At 42.5% G+C, this 21,964-nt stretch overlaps 1 protein-coding gene across 3 annotated transcripts; it reads right to left on the reverse strand.

The window, feature by feature from the left end:
* Window positions 1-4,917: 4,917 nt before the first annotated feature.
* slc35f4 (solute carrier family 35 member F4) lies at window positions 4,918-21,630 on the reverse strand. Of its 3 annotated transcripts, none has more exons than XM_027025527.2 (7): window positions 21,191-21,629; window positions 10,397-10,697; window positions 9,445-9,664; window positions 8,894-9,019; window positions 8,611-8,803; window positions 8,088-8,177; window positions 4,918-5,774 (listed from the first exon to the last, which is right to left on the reverse strand). In XM_027025527.2, exons 1-7 carry the CDS (start codon window positions 21,405-21,407, stop codon window positions 5,533-5,535), a joined length of 1,389 nt encoding a protein of 462 aa, XP_026881328.2. In that variant the 5' UTR covers window positions 21,408-21,629; the 3' UTR covers window positions 4,918-5,532. The 3 variants fall into 3 exon arrangements, with proteins under 3 accessions (XP_026881328.2, XP_026881330.1, XP_026881329.2); XM_027025529.2 differs by lacking the exon at window positions 21,191-21,629 and adding an exon at window positions 14,347-14,800; XM_027025528.2 differs by lacking the exon at window positions 4,918-5,774 and adding an exon at window positions 5,783-7,000 and having other exon boundaries at window positions 21,191-21,630.
* Window positions 21,631-21,964: the final 334 nt, after the last annotated feature.

Here is a 21,964-nt window from a genome sequence, read left to right on the forward strand (position 1 = left end):
TGCTTGATGATTGACAGGGTTTGTGAAAGCTCTGCTCTTACAACCGCTTTAGGTTTGCCTGATCGCATCAGATAGACCCAGATTTGGGCTACCTCTGGTACACTGCCACGATCAAATCTGAAAGCCTCAGCAAGCCGTAGAAGTGCAGACACTGGTAGACACTGTACCAACAAAGGCCTGAACACAACCACCATTAGATGGTATGAGGGTGAGTGTACACTCCAGCTTTCTGAAGACAAGTACTCTGTGGTTCCTAATTTAGTATTTAAAGAAGTCATTCTTTGCAATCAAGAACCCTCTAAGCTTTCTAGGTACATTTGTTTTTTTTGCTTTTCTTGAAACTCATCGAACTCATTCATGCTGTGTGCTGGACTGATACACATATCCCTGTGCCTTAAAAGTAAGTCATGCTCTGTGGTGAGTGGGCACACACTGCGCTATCTCTGTTTGCCAGGATCCTCATGCTGTGTGCGGTCATAATGAGAGTCTAATGTGGATTTAAACAGTTCTTCAGCACCGTGTACATGTCTTTCTCTGCCTTTGATTTAATAGGGCATGCACAGCAATCAGGCTGAGGAATCCGTAAACTAGGAATTTTACTCGTTAGAGAGCATATATTCTTAAGACCTTCCTTAAGTGCGTTATTCACGACACACAAGAGTGCATAGACACTGTGGTTAGATCTAGGATGTAAGGAGTTTCCTGTGTGGCCAAGGGATAGCATGAGCAACGCTCACTCAGTTTATACGTCTGTCTGTTTTTGTAGTCTAACAGCAAATAAATCACAACCTTATCGGGAGACTTTCCATCACTGTTGTACCACTGGAATATCAATGTGCCAGTTCTTCTTTTATTCCATTGTGTCTAATTTAAAGCCATTTTTAGGAGGGTCTAGAAAAGGCACGTTTGCTCACTGACTGTTGACCTTTGGTGAAACGCGCATGTGCTGCCAGAGGAGTGCCACAAAGCTACTAACCTAAGATATCGGCTGTAGAAATGGGAGGTACCGTTTAGTCCGCTACAATAGTTGTTTCGTGTAGGTGTGTGTGTGTGGTTGTGTTTCTTAATATATTATTGTAAAAGGAAGCGCTGCAGAGAAGTATAGTGGCATGAATGTGTTTGTCAAACTCAGCTGTCTTGTTTTGAAGAAGAGGCATTTTTGTTTACAGACTGAATGAGTACTGTTGTTGAAAAGCACAGGAAGTCTGCTACATTTCTAACTTGCATAACATGATCTTTCAAACAGTAGCTAATTTAACATTATATAAATGTTGTTAGTATTTGCCCTGATTCTTATGTTGATTACTTGCATGAATGCATGCGCTGAGCTGGGTTAACTAGCTAACATTAGTCCCATGTCAATACAGCTCGCTAACTAACTTTAGGAAGCATGTATTTACCATCATTTACTGATAACTACAGAGGAGAGGTAGGCTTAGGTTTTCTACCAGACTTGATTCATCTGTCTGAGCAGCTTTGCTTGAAATATTATATGTAATATTCCAAGTAGCTAAGTTATATTTAGGAATTGGCGCTTGGGTGCGTTTGTAACTCCTGGCTGCGTTGATCTCGATCATTATGCTATATGGCTGACGGTTGCAACTCTACATGGGGAAGTGCTGTTCTTCACTTAACGGGCCAGGCATGCATGTCTAATCACATTTTAATGCAAGCAGACAGTCATTCGATTTGTCATATGCAAGCAAACTTGCCAACTAACTTTTGTTGAAATGCATATGAACGAGGCATCTTGATGCACCTGTGCAGTAGCTACGTAGGTACCTGTACAGAGAAGTTGGTTTGAAGACCATAAACACACTGATGCATGTAAGGGAGGATGGCTGTTCTCCAAAAACAGGTAGCTAACTTAGTAGCTAGTTATACGGGCCAGTTACATTACAGAATTATTATTTTTTGTCAGTGTCTGCAAAAATGCACAAATGTAATGTTTAAATTAGGAATTATTATATTATAGCAGGGCTGGCTGACAGGCTTACAAATCCACACAGAGCAGTGGTTAACTGTAAATGAGGCTAGCTATAGCCATATCTAAGACGAAGTCTCAAGTCTGGCGGCTCTGTATGCCAGAATTCATGCAACATTCAATGACTTTGAACATGCAAACCATTTAAAATGAGTAAGTTGAATGGCATACATTGAATTCATTCAATGTATGCCATTCATAGTGGCCAATGCCATGAATTTATTTTAAAATGTTTCATTTGTTTATCTATTTACACTTGATTGTTAATGTTTAAAAATGTATTTTAAAAATTGGATGATAAGAGCAGAATTCAGAATACTGAGCGAGTCGCCTGCCCCTCGCTATGACGAGAGTCTCTGCAGGTCGCTATAGAGGCATTTCGAAAGATTGTTGGGTGTGTCAAAAGATGGACATGTTAACAGGAAGTATGTCCAAAGCTGGTTCCATATTTCAAATGAATCACCAGTATTTATTTGTGTTTTACTATGCCACTGCTTATGGAGCTTCTTAGAAGGATGCCGAGGCTTTTTAGGTTGGGCAGAATCTAACATTAACTCTGTGGATCCAGTTCATTTACGTGCTTCCATGGTTGCAGCACGCTGTGTTTGCTGGACAGTTTGATTCATATCTAGCAACCTGGGGTGTCGAAATGGGCAGTGGGATCTCTGGCACTACCGCAAAGCACTGTTAAAGAAGCCTGCATCTCACCTGGGCATTTCTTAATCTCTGATGACACATGATGGTCATTTTATGATTTAGCACAATAAATATGTTACATGCTGACTCATTAATGTTTATTGTTACCTGTGGCTAGAATTAATAATGGTGAAGTACAAAGTAGACTCATATTTTGGCACACTGCATGAGATTAATTAAGCAGGGTAGCAGGGCTCCGAAAATCGAGGCTTTTTTTTTTTTCCCTTTAAGACAGATGACCGCTCAGAAATGGCTATCCAGGAAAACGAGGCAAGCCTAGTTGTTCTTTTTTACATGAGAATGTATTCAGAAAATTAGCATCAAGTAATTCAGTTAATTAATAAAAACTGAACTAGACCAAAAAATACCCAAACTGTTCTTTTTTGCCTGTCAGTCATAAACTGCAAAATTAAAGGGACCATGTGGCCAAGAATAGAACAGCAAAGCATACACTGCCTTTGCAGTGCTACTTTGAGTCACTGATATTGGTATTTTTGGCTTCCACCCAAATTTCCACATTTTTGAAACTCTGCTGTGAGCCAAAGTAGCTGAGGTTGCCCAAGTCTTTTATTTTTTCTTTTGTTGCAAACAGGTGCAAATTGGGTCTGACAAACGGGAGGCATTGGGATGCTCCTACCACTATATCATTTAAAATTATGTGAACAATTACACAATATGTTAGTTGCCATTGTCATTGCAGTGGTTTGTAAATCTGTGTTTACTTGCACAGAAAGATGATGTTGCTAATCCTGTTGTATCATTTTTTATTCAGTTTGTGATGTGTGGTGGTAGTTTGGGGGTGATAAACTCTGTGAATATGGAAACCATCATTTAGACGTGAGTTTCCAATTTTGTCTTTATAAGATAAAACAGATTAGATTTAGTTTAGTTCCCCTAAACGACTTTTTTTTTGGAGAATCAGCTAGTTTCCATAGAAGAGTCAGGGGTACTGCCCCATGAGCGAGAGATGCACGCCCCTCTGCATCTACACTGTTGCACATCGAGCCCACGCTGCCGCTGAATGAGCTAAGCATGTACAGTGTTGCCAAGGACCAATTGGTAATCAAACAAGGACCTAATCTATATTGTTTGCGCCTCCTTTGTTCTAATTTAAAATAATTTAACTATCATGTATCACAAAAATAATTATCATTTTGACTATTATCACTGTGTGCTGTGAAAACAAAGATATTCAGTTGCTTCCAACTTTTTCCATGAGTATTTTACATCTAAATACAGCCGAAATCACAGTACAGCTGTTGTCTTTAAATTGTGCATGGTGGTTTTGTCAGACAACATTGCGGTTATAAAATCAGAACTTTAGCAGAGCAGCAGCTTGGAAATGACTTGGAAGTGACTGTGGGTCATCGTAGTATTATTGGGCTGTGTTTGTCACCATTTCATACTCGTCCTGTTGTTGGACAACAGAAACATGAAAGAAATGTAAATGAGAGCAGCTTTATTGGGAATTCGGCTCTATTAAAACACAGTACATTTGAGCACAGAGTAGGACGGTAGGTACATGTACATGCAGTACATGTGAGTTGGAGAGTAGCAGAAGCAACTAGATGTAAAGGGCTGACACCAGGCACCATGCAGTATTATAAGATGACATCACAGATATGCTAATTAGTGTATGACATCATCTAGCAACATTTAGCAACTTTTTTGAGATGTTAGCCACTTTCCTTTGAAAGTAGTTGGCAACACGGGCCGCTGAAGTTAGTTAGCTGGCCGGCCAGACAATCACAAGAGCAAAGACGGTCTGGGCACAGCACACGTCGGCTTACTGCAAAATGTAAACTTAGCTTCCTAACTCCTTGATTCTGACCAACATTAACACGACACATAATGATGGTAATCAGAACTTTCTTAAATTACGTCACACTTTTTGTTCTCTTTGGTGTTCTGAAAAATAGCAAATTTAGTTGCCTTTTCAGTTTTCTTTTTTTTTTCCCTGATTTGTAATTCCCCCACATGTTTCAACAGGCCTTTTTCAAAGTGGTGACCAATGGAAATATGTTCTCATAATCCAGAAACAGTGTGGGTTGGTGGGAAATATATGTGAGGACACAACGCATTAACTAACAGGGGGCAGGAGGTAAAAGGTCAAAGTGGAGGGGACGTACCCCCTTCCTTTTGCGCCAGAGGATGTAAAAAGAAAAAAGAGCCTTGTTCATATATATATATATATATATATATATATATATATATATATATATATATATATAGCATAATATATTTCTCCTCTCTATATACAGTCTGATACCATTAGATACAGTGTAAATAATCTTTGTGTTATAGGTATATCTCTGTATGCATTCATTTTAATACAGCGAGCCAAATTGGCCCTGACTGAGTCTATATTCACAGAATATAGTCCATGTGGGGGCTGAGGCTTCAACAGGCATGGCTGGGAGCAAGGACTAAGGCGTGCAAAGGGAAAGAACATTTCCTTCTATTAATCAAGAGACCAGTTCGCCACAGAAATTCTAGTCCCTTGGTGAGAAATTCCTGCTGAATTGCAAATAAGAATCTTTCTTTTCTGAAAGGCTTTTCTCCTCAGCATAAACAAAAAAACCAAAACTGTACCTCCCACATCTCTTGAGGGCGGAAAACGTGATAGCAGGTCCACTTGCATTCATGTCGCTGATGTTGTGGTCTTTGTCACAACAAGGCCCAATCCCAATCCGAATCCCAATCCTTTGTCTCCGCTACGTTACTCCGTGGTTCCCTTCTGCCAAGCACCCTTCACAAGCTGCCATAAAAGCATCCGTTTCCTGGACACTGCCTCTGGGTGGATATCCACCGCGTCCCCCGTCTGGACTGAGGCGGCGTGGAGGCTAGCGGCCTCATGCCATGGGGATGGAGACCGCGCCGTTGGCCCTGCTCCGGCTGCGCGTGTGCACGCTGGACTCTGTGAGCTCCTCGCCTTGCTCCTCGGACTTCTTGTCGGCGAGGGCGGCAAAGAAGCGCAGAGTAACTGTGTCCCACTCCTCAGGCAGCAGCAACAGCAGGAAGCCCATGCAGATGATGCAGGTGGCAGACAGGCGCACCACACTGAAGATCACCTCGTGTTTCAGCACGTCGACGGCTGGAGAGAGCAGGAGCAGAAGAGTGGCGAGAAGGGACAGAAAGTGGGAGAAATGGGAGAGGAATCTGCAAGCCTAGATGGGCAGCTTGCACATCGTTATCCTGCTTCTGACAGAATGGCTTAATTTGTTTATTCATCCACAAAAGTTATCTACTCTCACTGTTCCTTGGCTATAATTAGTCAAGAGTTGTACATTTCTGGAACGGCAGTGATAACATTAACTGTCTTTCATTTCCTGGAAGATGCGGTTAATTCAGAGCTTAAACAGTAAGTCATTTTAATTGCCTGCAGAAACTTGTCAGACTGTAGCAAAGGAATGTCATTGAAGTGAGTAGGTGTACTCACTGACCTTAATGAAGGCCAACTTTCTAATTACTTATTAAGTTCTGGTTAGGTACAGCCCTTAGAACTTTTCAGAATTCACAGTAAGGTTGATGGACAACTAGCAGAGTAGTAAGGTTTGGTAATTCAACAGATGCCAAAATATTTACATAACATGACTTAATCTATTGAAATGGTTAGTGTATTCAATATCAGTAACATGAGTAATGAGTAATAGCCATTCAGTTGGTCCTTGAATGATATGGACTGTGTTGCTGAATGTATGTGGACACCTGGTCATCACACCTATGCAAGCTTGTTGGACATCTCTTTCCGCAACCATGGGCATTAAGGTTTTCCACAAGAACATGGAGTGTTTGGGTTGTGTCAGAGGGAATTTGTGCCAGTTCAGTCAAAAGAGCATTTGTGAAGTTAAGGTACTGATTTGGATGACGGTCCAGTTCATACCAGAGGTGTTCAGTGGGGTTGAGGCCAGGGCTCTGTGCAGACCACTGGAGTTGCTCCACACCAGACTTGTCAACCCATGTCTTTATGCGCTTGACTTTGTGCACAGGGGTGAAGTCATGCTGGAACAGGAATGGGCCTTCCCAAAGGCCACAAAGGTGGAAGTATATAACCCTGTAAAATGTCTTTGAGTACTATATCATTAACCTCCACTGGAACAAAAGAGCCTAGCTCAAACCCTCCACCAAACCTTACTGTTGGCATCATGCATTCTGGTAGGTACTGTTCTCTCGACATCCGTCAAACTCAGACTGCTGCATGGTGAAGCGTGATTGATTGTTCCAGAACATGCACTTTCACTGCCCAAGAGCCAGTGGCCAGCTGACACTTGGCATTGCACATGGTGATCTTAGGCTTGTGTGCAGATGCAGTCTGGAACCCTGTAGGGAGTGAGGCAACAGAGGACAGGAACTATGTGCTTCAGCACTAAGCATCTCTGCTCACTGAGTTTGTATTGCCCTCTTTGAGGATGAGCTGTTGTTCTTCCTAGATGCTTCCATTTCAATTTAGTAGCACTTACAGCTAGCTAACCAGGGCAGGTCTAGAGGGGTAGAAATTTCACTGACTGATTTGTGGTAAATGTGGCATCCTGTGACCGTTCCACGTTTAAAGTCACTGAGCTCTTCAGTATGGCCCATTCTGCTTTTAATGTTTGCAAGGCTATATCAAGCATATCTATGCACCTGTTTGTAATGGGTGTGAGATGAACTCAATAATTATCAGGAGTGTCCACATATGGTCTGACCATATAGTATATCCACTACTCTGGTGTACTGTTGCTTAATCAAAATTATAGACACTTAGAAGATTGTAAAAAGTGGTTATGTACAAAGTCATATCTGCCATGTTCACAAAACATGTTCACAAAACAAAGTCAAACCTGAACAGTAAATTGTCTAGAGTTCAAGCACAAAAGTCCCAAAGGCATACATTCTCGATACTGCACCTCACTACCCAGTACAACTGATTCAAGGTGTCTGGTGTGGATTTCTGAAAAGCCAAACTAGAATTAACCCACTGACCTTGACGGACAGCTTTTAAAGGTAAGTGCCTTCATCAAGCATTCCGTGTCGCCTTGGCAACGGGATCATCCCTTTTTATGAGAGGGTGCTACTGTTAGGGAATATGCATAAAGCTGATCAGGTTTCGTTTATTTACTTAAGGGGAGGGAGAGATGTTGGGGGGGGGGGTGAGCTCTCAAATTTGCAGTGCAATGGGTTTGGTGCTTATAGCAGCAAAGAGTTTTGGTAGAGTGGAGCATAAAAAATGTCAGTCAAGATTTTTTTCTGAATAGTGTGTGTATGAGAAAAATGAGAAACGGAGAGACATAGGAACAGTGTAAATGTGCAGCATGCGTGTGGTAAATTTAGATGGCATTGCAAATAACAAAGTGGATGGTGAGATGTAGGTAAGTTGTGGTAACAGCTTTGTCCCCATTTCAGTGAAAACAGTAGTGAGCTTACCCACCTGCGTTGCCTGGAATGCTGAGCAAGGTGCCAATCGATATGAGGATGGGGTAGGTAAGCACCACACCTACATTTACCAGGATGTTGAATACTATAAAATGAAAGCAAAAAAGAGATGGAGGCAATTATTCAAATGTGCTTAAATATACCTTCAGTGAGACTTCGTTTATTCTATTGACCGAATGCATGGAGAAAGTAGATGTTGCCCTTTCGCCAAAGAATTTGTACCCCACTTAAACTTTAAAAGACCATAAATAAGTGGACATCTTTACTATTAGGGTTTACACTTGTTGAAACATCACATATAGGACAGCTGAGGTGACAAAATGCTACTTCAGAGTGTAACCTGATGATTAAAACCCAAAGTATTAAGTGCTTTTTTCAGCACTCCAGTACTGTTTTATATGGACCAGAGACTATCCCATGTTCAGTGCTCTCCACACAGAGTAGTCAAATTGTGTTGATGGTGAAAAAATAGATTGACCACATTCTGGTAATCTTGTGAACAGGCTAGGTTCGCTCACCCAGCCACAGGCCAGCCACTCCGCAAAGATAGCCCCAAGGCAATGAGGAGATGGAGCCCCAGTGCTCCACTCTGGTGAAGTAGAGAATGATGGGCACACAGGAGATGAAGATTAGGTTGAAGAACCCCATGGTGGAAAAGAAGTGGGCAATCTCTCCCAGGTTGGCACTGCCCAAAAACATCTTAAACAGCACCTGCATGAAGAGGAGAGTTGTTGTGTGTAATGGGAGGGTATTAGAAAAGGAGAAGTCTTGTGAAAAGTGGTATTTACCAGCTGTACTAACCTTGTAGAGTGCTGAAGTAGACGCGGAGCCTACTGCTAAAGCCACACCTATGATAGAGTCACCATGGAAACCATCTGCATAGGCCATCATAACGATGCCTGTGATTGCCATTATGGCAGCTACAATCTGAGGATTGAAAATAGGGATGTCGGAGGAAACCTCTTTTTAAATGTAAAATATCCAATCACTGGATATATTCATAAGAATTCATTTTTAGTACCTGCAAAACTTTAATGCATTAAAGTATATGTGCAAATAATCCATATTCACATTTCGAAGATGAAGCAGTAGCACACAACAAGAAAGATTTTGGTTAGTCTAAATAGTAGACCAAGCCTAATGCACATAATTCAGGCAAGTGAGGCCTTTTCCAGAGCTGATCCATATTTATAATATTGGGTTGTTAAATCTTACTGACTCAAGACACCTCATCCCCATTCACCAAAAGCATGTGGTTTTCATCAGGTTGTTTTTTAAAGTTTTTTAAGTAAAATGTATCTCTAAATGTTAGCTGTTACAAGTGAGAGAGAGTGTTCGTTAAACATACGGACCCGTACACCCATGAATCGGTCCTTAAGTACAATCCAGGACAGCAGGAAGACAAAGGCCTTGTGGCAGCAGTAAAGGGCTGAGACATCTGTGGCTGTGAGCTTCTTGAGTGCCAGCAGGTACAGATAGTTGGTCAGCGTCCACAGGATGGAGAAAGGTGCCGTCCTCTTCAGAAACAGCTTCAGCGTCATCCCATCTTCACCAAACAGCCTGCTGCACTCCCTACAGAGAGAAGCGGTCAGCCCTGCTTGCTTTCTAAAGTTCTTAATGACATCCACCACTCCAAGTATTATGCTGCCTCTACTGCCTCCTGTTTTTGTCCTTAAGGCTACTGTATTTGGTGTTGTAGTTCTTGCAAACCTCTTCCAGAATTAGCCACCGAAGGACTTAAAATCCCTACTTTTCTCCAAAGGCATGCACCCTTGATGTTTAGGCTGATCTTCTATGTTCTGATCCATTCTTTGTGCAAGTAGTTTATCATAAGATTATCATTGCCTATAATTTTCCAAAAGGCTCGTTCTCTGTGAAATTCTCAGACTTGTATCTTTATTTTGTTCTCACACTCTGCCTTGGTTGCTAGAGTGGCTCTTCCAGCTTTGTCTTGTTTTGAAAACATTTTACTCTGTCCTTGAATATATCTGCACAAAAAGTAGAACTCTCACTCACTCTCTTCCCTTCTTTCTCAAACTCTCTCTTCTTAATCTCTCTGTTAGAAAGAAATACCAAGGCTCAGTATTCTTTATAAAAAAAAATTATTCTTGTTTAAAATTCATATTTCAGTTATTATTTATTTTCCATATTTCAGTAATAATTTATTGTCTTGCTGCTCCAGTCTTAGAGATATTTTCCTGATAGCAACTCAAGATGCAGAGGCAAAAACCACATACAGCAGCTTTAATTTAGATTAATTACATAAAACCACTGGAGCTCTTGAATTTCTGAACATCTGCTCACCTGAATTTCTGAAAGGGGGTCTGCTTCTCCCTTGTGATGACCATGTGGCCAGAGTAGTAGAGGGGAAAGAAGAAGATGTTCCAGTTGGTGCTGAACCAGGAGATGAAGAACGGGCAGGAGAAGGACGTAAAGGTGCACTGCACCACCTGAGTGGTGCCCACCCAGGACGAGGACACACACAGTACCACTAGCAGGCCTCCTAGGACCTTCAGGGCCCCGTTGGCGCAGGCGTGATAGGAGCTGCCCTCTCCATTGGGCTCACTGGCTGGGGTCTCCACATGGGAGTCTGAGCCTTCCTCTCCTACAACAGATGGCAGAGTATAATTGGTTTTCCCTCTCTGGGTTATCAGCGCATCAGGTATGTCTTGTGACGATTTCTCTCTTTATTATGCAATTGCGTTTAATAAATCCATGGTTTTATATATATATGAAGTGTCCTCAATTTGAATGCTCTTTAAAAGAATATTTCATATTGTCAAAACCGATTCATGTTAGTTTGTTGGTCACCTGCAGGTGAAGCAGTAAAGTAGGTGTCATTTTAAAAACTGAAACTTGTATTTAAAACAGTTGGGGCGCAGCATTGCCACATAGCTCATATAGCTTGGCCTGCGCCGAAACCCGACGCCAGTGGTGTGTGGGCTCAGCCAGACTACATCCTGCTGTCTCAGGACCTCCACGATGGGCGCGTGCTCGGCTGCACCCACTCCTCCCCGCCAGGCCATGTCCAGTGTGGTGAGTCTCCTGTGCGCAATTCCGATGTGCTTCACATGAGGCCATAATGGCAGAGCGCTGACAGAGAGAATGTTCAGTAAAACTGATATGTTAGCAAATGTGAACTTCCTGTTTTTTCTTGTGATAGTAAAGTGAATTGATTAGTTGTCTTTTGAAATAGCCTACTTAAAAATATATATTTTTTTAAATGCTATTTTTTAAAAATATTGACTTTTTTGAAGTATGGTGTTATTGCTGAATAGCATGTCAATTCTTTATTTTCTGTAGACAAAATGAGAAGAGTGAGAAATATGTAATTCAGTGGAGTTTTCTTTTGAACGTTTCAGCGTTTACAAGCAGTTAGGTACTACAGTATCTGTCCTCATTCATCAAATGCAATAACATATAAGGCTGTGCAATATATCAGTTATGAATCATTATTACAATATGGCAATACTGAAATTGAAGAAAGCCAAAGAAGTCAAGTAAGGCTTTAAAAGAAAAAGGTTTTGGTGGACATGGGGGCAGGATATTATGAGCATCCTGACCTATTCTGGAACATTGGTGACATATTGGTGACAATCTGGACATACATATAATGTACAAGATCTAAAATAAACAATTTTCATAGAAATGATCTTTAAACATCTCACATTTATGGTTGTGCAGTGTATTTTTAATATATTGCAAGGCATATCGCAATCACAATACATTGCCATATAATTCCAATATGGTATTTTTTGTCCTAGTAGCCTGCAGTCCTCGTAGGCATTCAGTAGTGATGAGAGATTGAGCCAAGGGGAAGGGTGCTTGCAGCACAGAGCCAAGATCCTTTATGCAGCAGACAGAGCGTGATCAATTTACACCGGGCTAGGAATAAAAAATGACATGGCCATCACTGCTAACTTCCAGTGCACTTGGTCAGCATGCGCGCACACACACTATTGGCTGTTTTGCTTCCTAGACATGAATCTAATTGAAACCCAGTGCTAGCCTGCAAAGCTGTTGTAAGGACAGCGTTCAGTCAACATTAGATTTCCCATAGTATTTGACATGCTGATCTGTCAAAATCTGTTGTGCATTCAGTTAATTAACAATATTTACTTGCACTCTTTTACAGATGCTAACAATTACTGCTCTACCAGGGCTCCAGTGCAGCCGCAAGCAATTTATGAGCACAGTGAGAGAAATATTACATGCAATGATTCTAAAGCCTCCTGCTGCTAGAAAAGAACACTTCAGACATGTCTCCTCTCTTTATTGTTCAGAAGGCAATTATTTCAACAACTTGAGCGCTGACAGAAGATCTCGCCGTGCAGTGGAGCAGTGTCATGATGGCCAAACCATGCCACTTCCAATTCAATAATATTCAGCTTTTTTTGTTGCTCTCTATAGTTGGATTTTTTTTTGGAAGTATACCTAGTTATCAGCAAATTAGATTTAATCTGTTTACACTGTACTTCCAGAGCTGCGGTAGAATAAATCTCAATGTGAAAATACATCATCTTGCAATAAGATCAGTCAGCAGTTAGAAAAATACCCAGTCATACATCAGAGATAAAAGAAGCAAGAGGTTAAGCAGCCATGTTATCCACCGGAGGTGTTTTACAGAGATGCTGTTCACAAGAAGTAGATCAAGGAATTAAAAATTCAGCCACAACGCTCAGTGTGAAATCCTTCAGTACTGCTAGCAGTATGACTAATTGCTATTTAAAGACTTAAAGTACAAGTAAATCTAGTTTTTGTAGAGAATGAGTTGTGTGGATGGTATTGCTAAATACCATTTTGTCAGTCAGTGATGATAACACAAAAATCGTTGGAACAGCTTGCGAAATGCAGTGCCTATAGCATTGTATTTTAAGATGTATATAATATGTATATTGAAACATAAGTCATCAAATCTCACCTCCCTTGCTTTCAGATTTGTTTTTCTGAGGCCTGATATTGGAGTTCCTCCACTCTGTACCACTTTCCCATCAAGAGGGATTTCATATGATTTACAGTGCACTGGCCAACTAAAGGTACTAATAGTGGAATTCCCCACAAAGTGCATGTGACATTTTGGACATATTTCACACTGAAAAGGGAATGTATGTGCACCCCCACAAGCCTCCTTTATATAACCTTTGTGCTGCAATACGCTTGAGCAAAATAGCCTGCAGAAGTAATGAAACAGAACTATGAGCAGTGCCAAGCACACAAGTACTATATTTTCCGCTTCCCTCAGTACTGTCTTGGCCCAGATATCTATCGCAGGCCCGTTAGTAAAATATAAATCTACGCTGACAGGATGCTGCATTCAGTCAGTTCTAACTCACTCCATTCTCTGCTTATGACGGTTGAATGGAAAACTCTAGATTCGAAGAAACAGAGGTTCATATCTACATGTATATAAGCCCCCTGTAATTACTATGGGATAAAATGCTGTTGTAAAGGCATTAACTGCATTTGTCATTGCATTTGGTAAATGGCTTCAAGTTTTTGTTAGGAAGTGACTATATGCTTAATTGATTTTGGTACTTGCATGTTCCAGCCACTTGAATAGAAAGACCTCGTGTGTGTACAGTTAGTTTGTTGAACCTGAAGTGGTTTTGTCTGTTATGTGAAGATAAAAAGTAGGTACACTAGAAAGTGTTAAAAATGTCATCTGGCAAGGATGTGAGGTGTGTAGCATTTCAAGATTAGCCTTGCTGAATTCGGAAAGGTAAAGATGCTCTCACTTATGGTTTATATCCAGTGATGGCAGTTATTACTAAGGCACCCCTATTCTGAATCCCTGGATGCTGCATTAACATATCCAGGTCCTTCTCCCTTCATTAGATCCAGTCTCGAAGTGATTTTGAATAGCATTGTGCTAACTAAATGCACTAAGAAACGAGTACCTAAAGTCCAGCTCAACTGTAACCACGTCGGTTTTCAACATGGTAAAATTCACTGTTCCATCAAACTGTTACACAAGCTCAGACTGAGTAAACCAACATAGTGGTGATGCTTTTGCATACACACATCTCTTAAAAGTAAAAAGATACACAAGCATAAACATCAGGTTGCCTTTGATGTTTTAACACTCCTGCATTCTGACTCTTTACTCACTCCTTCCTCACTCCTTGTTTGTTTGTTTTTTTTCTGTTGGAGGTGGTGGTGGTCAAAACTCACATCAAAGCGCGCGCAGACACACACACACACACACACACACACACACACACACACACACACACACACTGTTTACTACTGTTTACCTTCTGAGATGTGGCTGGTGAGGACCTGTGTGCTGTAAGAGCTGAGAGGAGCCACTCTAGCGGAATGTTTCTTCATCGTCCTGTTCCGTCCCAGCACCAGGTGTGTGTGTGTGTGTGTGTGTGTGTGTGTGTGTGTTGAGCTGCACTGCTCAACTCTTCTAAGGGGTCCTCTTCATCTTTGCATGCGTCTCTGCCGTGAGTTAAGCTCTTTCTCTCAGTGGTTTTTTTTCACCCCACTTTCCCCACTGCGCGCCCTCCAACTCCAACTGTCAACTGACTTCAACCTTCCTCTCTCAAACTCCCTCTCTCTTTCTCGTTCTTTCAACCTCTCTCTCGCTCCCTCTGTCTGAGTGTGCATATATAACCGTACTACCATGCAGCGGTGTTCTCAGCATCGCAGTTGCACTGTCATTCTGTTCTCCTGCGTCTCCCGGGGAGACTGGGCTTCAAGTGTGTGGGGAACGGTGCAATCATTCTCTTCATCTCCCTCTCCCTCGCTCTCACTCTCTTACTCCCCACCTCCCTGTCTGCTTATTGGAGCCTTCGCTCTGTTTGGAAGGTAACCAAGCAGCTCAGGCTAATTATGCTGTGTTAGCCCTTCTCAACCCCCCCCAACCACTACCACCCCCACTTCCTCCACACACAACCTCCACTGTCTCCTCGTTCCTCTCTCGCCTACCTGGTCACATGGCCCCCCGGGAAGGAAAGGCGAGGTAATCTAAGAGTTAAAAAAACAAAAAGTGTGCTTCCAAATCCTCTCTTCCCCAATCACTCTCTCCCTCCTTCAGCCGCCCTTGGCTTCTAATCAACGGCTCTCCAACATTACGTCTGATCGAGGTCTTGTCCTCGTGTGTCACTACATTGCTATACTGGCCAAGCACGCAGTCTTGCTGGTGAGGGTTCCTATCTGAAAACCCTGTGCTTTTAAAAGCAGACATCCATCTTCCTCACATTTTTTCAGAATGTGTCGGGCATTTGAGGTACCTCTACTGAGCTTTACTAAGATTCAAAAATGAGCTTTGGTCATTTCAATGGTGTCGATCATAGATGTTTATTTTTTTAAATGATTGTTTTATCCCTGTGTATTTAGGCTCAATAACATATTTAAACAAGAATAAGTATAAAAAGACCTACAATAACTTAATGTAACAAAAACCTTTAATTAAGATAATTTGATGCAGGTCTAGTCATTACAGCTGATAACTCTTCTGTGAGAAGTGGGCTCACGTGGATGCCGAGCTAAATGACCAAAGTTGTGTGCTTCAAGAACTTTATTCCACCTCCCATGTACCCACCAGACTAATTAGTCAGAAAGCCAGGGTGCTTCTTGTAACCCTGCTGTTGCCTGTTTGACAACTGTGCTCGCGTTAAAATTATGTTAGCGAACTTGGGGTAGCTGTGGTGTAGTGGAGGTGGGGTAGCTGTGGGGTAGCGGAGGTGGGGTCGCTGTGGTGTAGCTGTGTGTTCACTGGACTGGAAAGGGCTACTCAGCTGGGTGGAGGACTCCGGTGGTCCGTGGCCAGAGTCAGTGCTGAGCATTGACCGGGCCCAGACCTGTCCCTCCTGTGGGGGGGTGGAGTGGGGCGAAGGTTCCTGTTACACAGCGCCATGCTGGTCAGAAAACTCCGTCTGCGGTTCATCACGGCCAGGCCCTTAACGGTGCACATTCCAGCAGCCACACACTCGATGAGTCTGACAGCCATGTAACAACACACTGGTACCGATGCTGCAATTAGCTCCCAGTAGACTCCACAGCGGGAGTGATATTACAGGCATATGCCTAAGTATAAACACATTTACCTCTGTGAGTATTCACCCTACACTTTTCTCTCTTTCTCCTTCTGTTTCTCTCCTCTGTTTCTCACTCCGTCTTCGTTTCACACTTTCAGTGTTAGATTGGTGTAAGACACATAACAGAAAGCTCTTTTTCTTTGAAATGGGTCACCTCTCACCTCAGTCTTAATGGTACGTCGCGAGAGCATGGGATACATGTTTCACAAACATTTTTGCTGGAGAGCACAGGCTGCTTTGAACAGAGAGCCAGACAGCTTAGTGGGCATGTGCCAACCCCATGCCGTGAGAGCAGTGAAGTCATGATTATGCTCTGCCAGGAAATGAATTATGCCAGCCACTGTGCCTCTATATCAGGGTCACAGTGACTCCTCCTTAATCCTTTAAACACACACACACACACACACACACACACACACACACACACACACTCTCTCTCTCTCTCTCTCTCTCTCAGAGAGAACTGTAAAGTGCTTAAGTGCAACAACCTCATAATGCACATTTTATATCAGTATTTTATGAATTTACAGTTGTGATCTTAAACTAAAACACACTCATCCATGTTTTTGCGTTTTTATGCTATGTACTTGGAGTGTATTTTTACTGCTGGCCTATGATTAATAGTTCTTAATGCTGCAAACCTGGGATACACATTCAAGTTATCAGGAACAAACTTGCAGAAGGACTACCCCATCCATCCATCTCTGTCTGTTTGTCTGTCTGTCTGTCTGTCTGTCTGTCTGTCTCTCTCACATACACACTGCCTACAGAGACCTGTCATGGCCTGTGATTCTAAACACGTGTCGTGTCTGTACCCCCACGCCGCCATAGCAACGGCTGAGCCCCTGCTTGCTGCCCCAATGCCTCACTGCTGTCGGGCCCCATTCGCATCCTTTGTCATTTAGATGAGTTCCATGTTCCTCCACTATTGTCCACAGATCCAACCTGCCTTTTGTACATATCTATTAAGCAGCGCTCCAGGAGACGAGAGAGGAGAAAGATGGAGAGGACACCCACACACTGAATGTGTTACGCACACTTCATGCCCACTTACTCGACTAAGACGTCGAGAGGGACCCACGAGCCTGGAGGCGATGAGTGATTTGCATAGATGTTTGGTGACATCTCAGCACAGGCTCACCAGCTATCAGTGGCTTGGAAAATAAATATCTTCTCTGTCTGAGCTTTTCAACAGTCAATCTTTAGGATCTGTTCAGCACAGAAAAAGACTAGCACTTTCTCATAGTGTCAAAGTTGAGGGAACAGTTGTATTCTGGACATAGCTTTGAATAGGTGAAATGTATTGGACTGAAAAATGGAGACACTGCCATCTTGTGGGTAAGACATTACATTACAACTTACAGACAATTTCTAAATGGTTTTTAATTGATTGTGCTAAAGTAACTCTTTCTGTTTATTTGTGGCAAACAGCATATGGTTATTCATAGCTTTGTGCTGAAATGCTCATTGAAAACAGTGTCTCACAGTCTACATCCATATACTCACCACACACTTTATGTACACCTGTATAGGACTAGTATGCACATTTACAAACTATGTACATTTACACACGGTTTATTAGCCAGCATTTATTCAGTTCATCACTGGTCACTTTGTAAAGGACCACTATTAATTCTTTGGGGTGGTGGACCTACCTAAGCATAGGAACAGCAGACCCATGGCATACTAATGGGTGCTCAGGTGGTATGAATGTTTTAGACACAGTAGTGCTGCTGGTTGTTACAAGTGTCAGTGTTACTGCTTGGTCTATCACTGGAAAACATCCAGCTAGCAGAGGTCATTTGGTCAGAGACTGACCACTGATGAAGAGTTGCAGACGGGCTAAAAGCAGTGTGTAACGGCACACCTGGTTGGTGTTTCTAGTAAAGGTTTCTAATAAAGTGCATGTTCAGTCTAGATTATAACATCTAAATAAACATTAAAAATCCTGATTGTTTACATGAGTTGACTCAGTTATGATGATTCCTTAGAATAGTGCAAACAAATGACTACTAGCCTGAGTACCTGGAGGCATCTGTGCTGTTCTGTTTGTGAGTTGTCGAGACAGTAATCAGTGTAAGTAGGTTTCTGATGATGAGGCCATCCTTCACAACACTACACTCACTGCATTCAGGTTATGACATTGCTGCTAGTTATGTCAAGCCACCAGTGGGGGTGCTACTGAAATGACTGTACTTGGTGAGCTGCGCAGGCATGAATCCTCCTAAGTGAAAGTTGTCATGTAGACGGTCTTATTTTGTCCTCTTTGGAGTTGTAGTTAGTTTGTAATGCAGTAGTTCTTCACCCTATCACGCTTAAGCACTACTAGTCAGGAAAGGGCCAAGGTGTACGTGAGCACATATACACACCTGATGGATATTAAGTCATTTTACACCTATCCATATTGTTGCCAAGTGCCCTAACATGTTTGAAAGAGAATAATAAGCCTATGACTGTGCACAATCGGCATGCAGAGGATATAAACGTAGCCACTGTAACCCGGATGACATGGGTTGATCTGTACCTTATAAACCTGCGCTTTGTCTTCTTCTCTGGTGGAGGTCAAGGACAAAATTCCAATGCAACCAAACAGGTCAGATCACAGATAACCAAGACCTCAGCACTGATTCATCACTGAGGGGCAAAGCATAAATGTTTTAAGCAGGGGAGAGAATAGGTTCCAAAGATCAACGTCATTAACATTTATTCCTCAGTACTTTCAATTACTGGGAAAATTGTGAATATCTATATGTATATGCGTTTGTGAATATTCATATGTGAAAGAGCAATGCAAGCAGATACCACATCTCGCTCAGGTTATTTTTCATCACTAGTGTATTAGAGTTTCACGGATGCAAGAAGCACTAAGACACACTTAAGTCAGTCCGGTTCATTTTCAAGCTCTGCTGGCTCGGGGTCGATTATTTAAGTCAGCAGCCTGCACTGACGACTCTGTTCCCCAGTGTGTCCTTGGTTAACAGTGCCTCTCTGGTTAAGTAAAAGTGCAGCGTCCTATTAGGCTTGTGGATAAAAATAGCTCACATGCAGAAGGGGTCTAGGGAGAGACAATACGAGTGCTTTGATGAGGCTTCCTCTACACAGTGCATATATCTAATCGGATTGTAAGGAATACAGACTGCCCTTCAGTTTTTTTTTTGTTTTTTTTTCCCAGCCAATTACTATTATTTCCATCAGTATGTTCTTGCCATTTTATAGGGTCCTTGCCAGAGCTCTAATGTAGCAGCCACCTTTGTGCTTTCAGCCCAGTCTGATTAAGGTGGATTCCGTGTGTGCATTATAGTTGTTGGACACTGGGACATCGAGAACAGGATTACCACTGTTTCTTCCATACGATGAATATGATTTGAAAAAATATTACAAAATATCACAGTAGACTGAAAAAATTACAAAATCTGAAAAGACACTTCATATTTGGTGATTAATAAATGTTAACCACGAAAAGTACACTAATGGGTATTGCTGCTCTACATTTGTAACAACTAGTATGTGATTTTACAACACAAATTTGACGAGTCATTTCTAAACTGCCTCGTTTTTGCGATTTCTGTTAATAGAACAATGTATGTAAGGAACTGCAATTGCTATAAGTAAGGGTTTCTGTCTTCTCTTATTGCACAGTATTTCACATTTTTTTAAAGTACCGTCAGCTCATATTTGAACAGCTGTGATGAGTGGGTGTAATTTCAGAATCAAAAGATCCTAAACGCACTAACTACGACCATATACATCAAAAGTGTCAAACTTTCAAAAATGTGTGAGTTTTAAAATCACTTTCTGCTTTGCTATTTACTTGGAAATTGGAAGCGGGACAGCATAAGACGTATAGCGCGAAATGCAGTTTCCGCCCGCCATAATGCTGCCAGAGAAGAACCGTCTCGGGAGGAACTCTAAACGCTCCCCTTGTGCAAACACCTTTAGGTCCTCCACGCGGTCCTTTCGGTCCTATACTGCGGCGCATGGAGCTCTTACGTAATGCGCTGAGTGCGTCGAGGCATTACAGCGCGCGGCGTTACAGCTACGGGCCTATGGACGCTGATCAATATCACGCGCGCCGCGATCTTTATTGCACATGATTTATGAAGTCGCGTCCTGCAATGGTGCAACAACGGCGCACCAGAGACTGGGAACACCTCGCTTCTTTCCAGGCTTTGCCACTGTGCGGCTGGTGAAACCAGCCAGTTTGTTGCTTGCTCAAGTAAAAACTTGCACCTCTGGATTTTGTATGGCATGGTTCTGCATGTAGCATAGGAGCTCTACATTGTCAGAATATCAAGCAATAGCGTGTAGTTCTTATCAGCCAACAGTACGTAGGTAATGAATTATGTATTCTTTTCTAGTTTATTTCCTTCTTTTTAAAAGTTATAGTTCTTGTGTGTTACCCTCTTAGTGAAGAGACCGAGCCGTCTTGTAGTTTAGCAGGTGTTCCAGAATAAACCAGTAATATTAAACAGGCCACTACTTACAGAGGCGCGCTCTAGGAGTTCATTACACACTGTTGCAGTTCATTTCAAACCTGGTGATTTGACTGGGTATCACCAGTTGACCACGGAGAGTGCCAGGTACAATGTTCCACCGTAAATAACTCATTAAACTGTCATTCATGACCTTGGTCAAGAACATAGAGAATCGATAAGAAAGCATGTGGCTTGGCATCCGTATAAAGCCAAGTTCAAAGTTTTGCTGGAAGTTCGGCTTCTTTACTATCTATTTTGAATCACCTATCTTTTTAATTCAGTAGAATCCAGTTAAGCGCCACACAACCAACCCTCATACACACACAAGCACCATTAACGCCACCTGCACCTAAACCACCAGCTATATGCAACCCCCACCCCTCCTCTCCGAAATCTACGCACAGAAACTAGCATAGATCACACCAAATGCGCCGTTGCGTTTTAAAGCCCTTCGGTACATCTAGTCCTCTGCAAAGAGCTGTCGGTTCTAACGTAAAATTACTCGGCGCAAGATGACCGAAAACATGCTTGGATCTCTCTTTCTGATCACCAGTTGTTCGTGTGGTTCCGGTACTTACTTCTATGGCTAGAATATCCAGGGTAGTAGCCATAATAACCCGTCATTCGTAAAATCCTGTCCTCAATGTCATGCACCCCGTTAGCCGTCACTTTCGGTGCGTCCTTGTAGACCGAGCGGCTGTCCACCTTCGGCGACGCTTTGCCCGGTAAGTGCGTGCTCCTGACATGCTCCAGGCGAAAGCTGCGCTGCTCCGCGTCATTCGCTGTGCCGCTCATTCTGCCAGACTAGACCAGTATAACCACGCGCAATCCGTTACAGAAAGCATAACCCTCCGTGGCACAGGGGACACGTTCCGACACGCAGCGCTCAGAGGAGTCAGTCGGGCTTGTGAAACTTGTCTTGCGTCCTTCACGCATCACACAGCAGGGGGCGTAACGAAGGTCCTGCGAGGGCGCATCGCCATGTCTCCGGAACGGCTGCAGCGTTGCGCACAAGTGATTTCTAACGATATGTTGACAACGCCGTCATGGAATTATTGGCTCCCTAGTGCGATTCCCTCGCCCCAGGCAAGCAAGCCCTCCAGTGGCAGTCCATATGGCCATCCCTCAGTTGCATGGTTCATAATAAGGAAACGTTGAGTTAACTCTATTTTTCTGTATTTTCAGTAACTATAAACAGTATGTTGCGTTCAGAAACATATTGTGACGAGAACTGCAAAATGCAGTTTTAATGTGCCTATTCAAGACAGAAACAAGAAAGTCCACCCTTGTGCACAAGTTGCAATATATGTAGCAAGAAAATACCATTAAAGGCTTATTCTTTTTTTATAAAC

Source organism: Electrophorus electricus, chromosome 13, assembly GCF_013358815.1.
Source record: "Electrophorus electricus isolate fEleEle1 chromosome 13, fEleEle1.pri, whole genome shotgun sequence".
Taxonomy (NCBI): domain Eukaryota; kingdom Metazoa; phylum Chordata; class Actinopteri; order Gymnotiformes; family Gymnotidae; genus Electrophorus; species Electrophorus electricus.

What these genes read in the sequence shown, in the direction of transcription:
- slc35f4 (XM_027025527.2), bottom strand. Translation starts at nt 21,407, where the DNA reads ATGAGCGGCACAGCGAATGACGCGGAGCAGCGCAGCTTTCGCCTGGAG. An exon ending in TGGATATTCTAGCCATAGAA is followed by an intron (nt 10,698 to 21,190) that starts GTAAGTACCGGA and finishes CATCTGTTGTAG; the next exon opens with GAGAGGAAGGCTCAGACTCC. An exon ending in ACCCCCTTTCAGAAATTCAG is followed by an intron (nt 9,665 to 10,396) that starts GTGAGCAGATGT and finishes TTCTCTCTGTAG; the next exon opens with GGAGTGCAGCAGGCTGTTTG.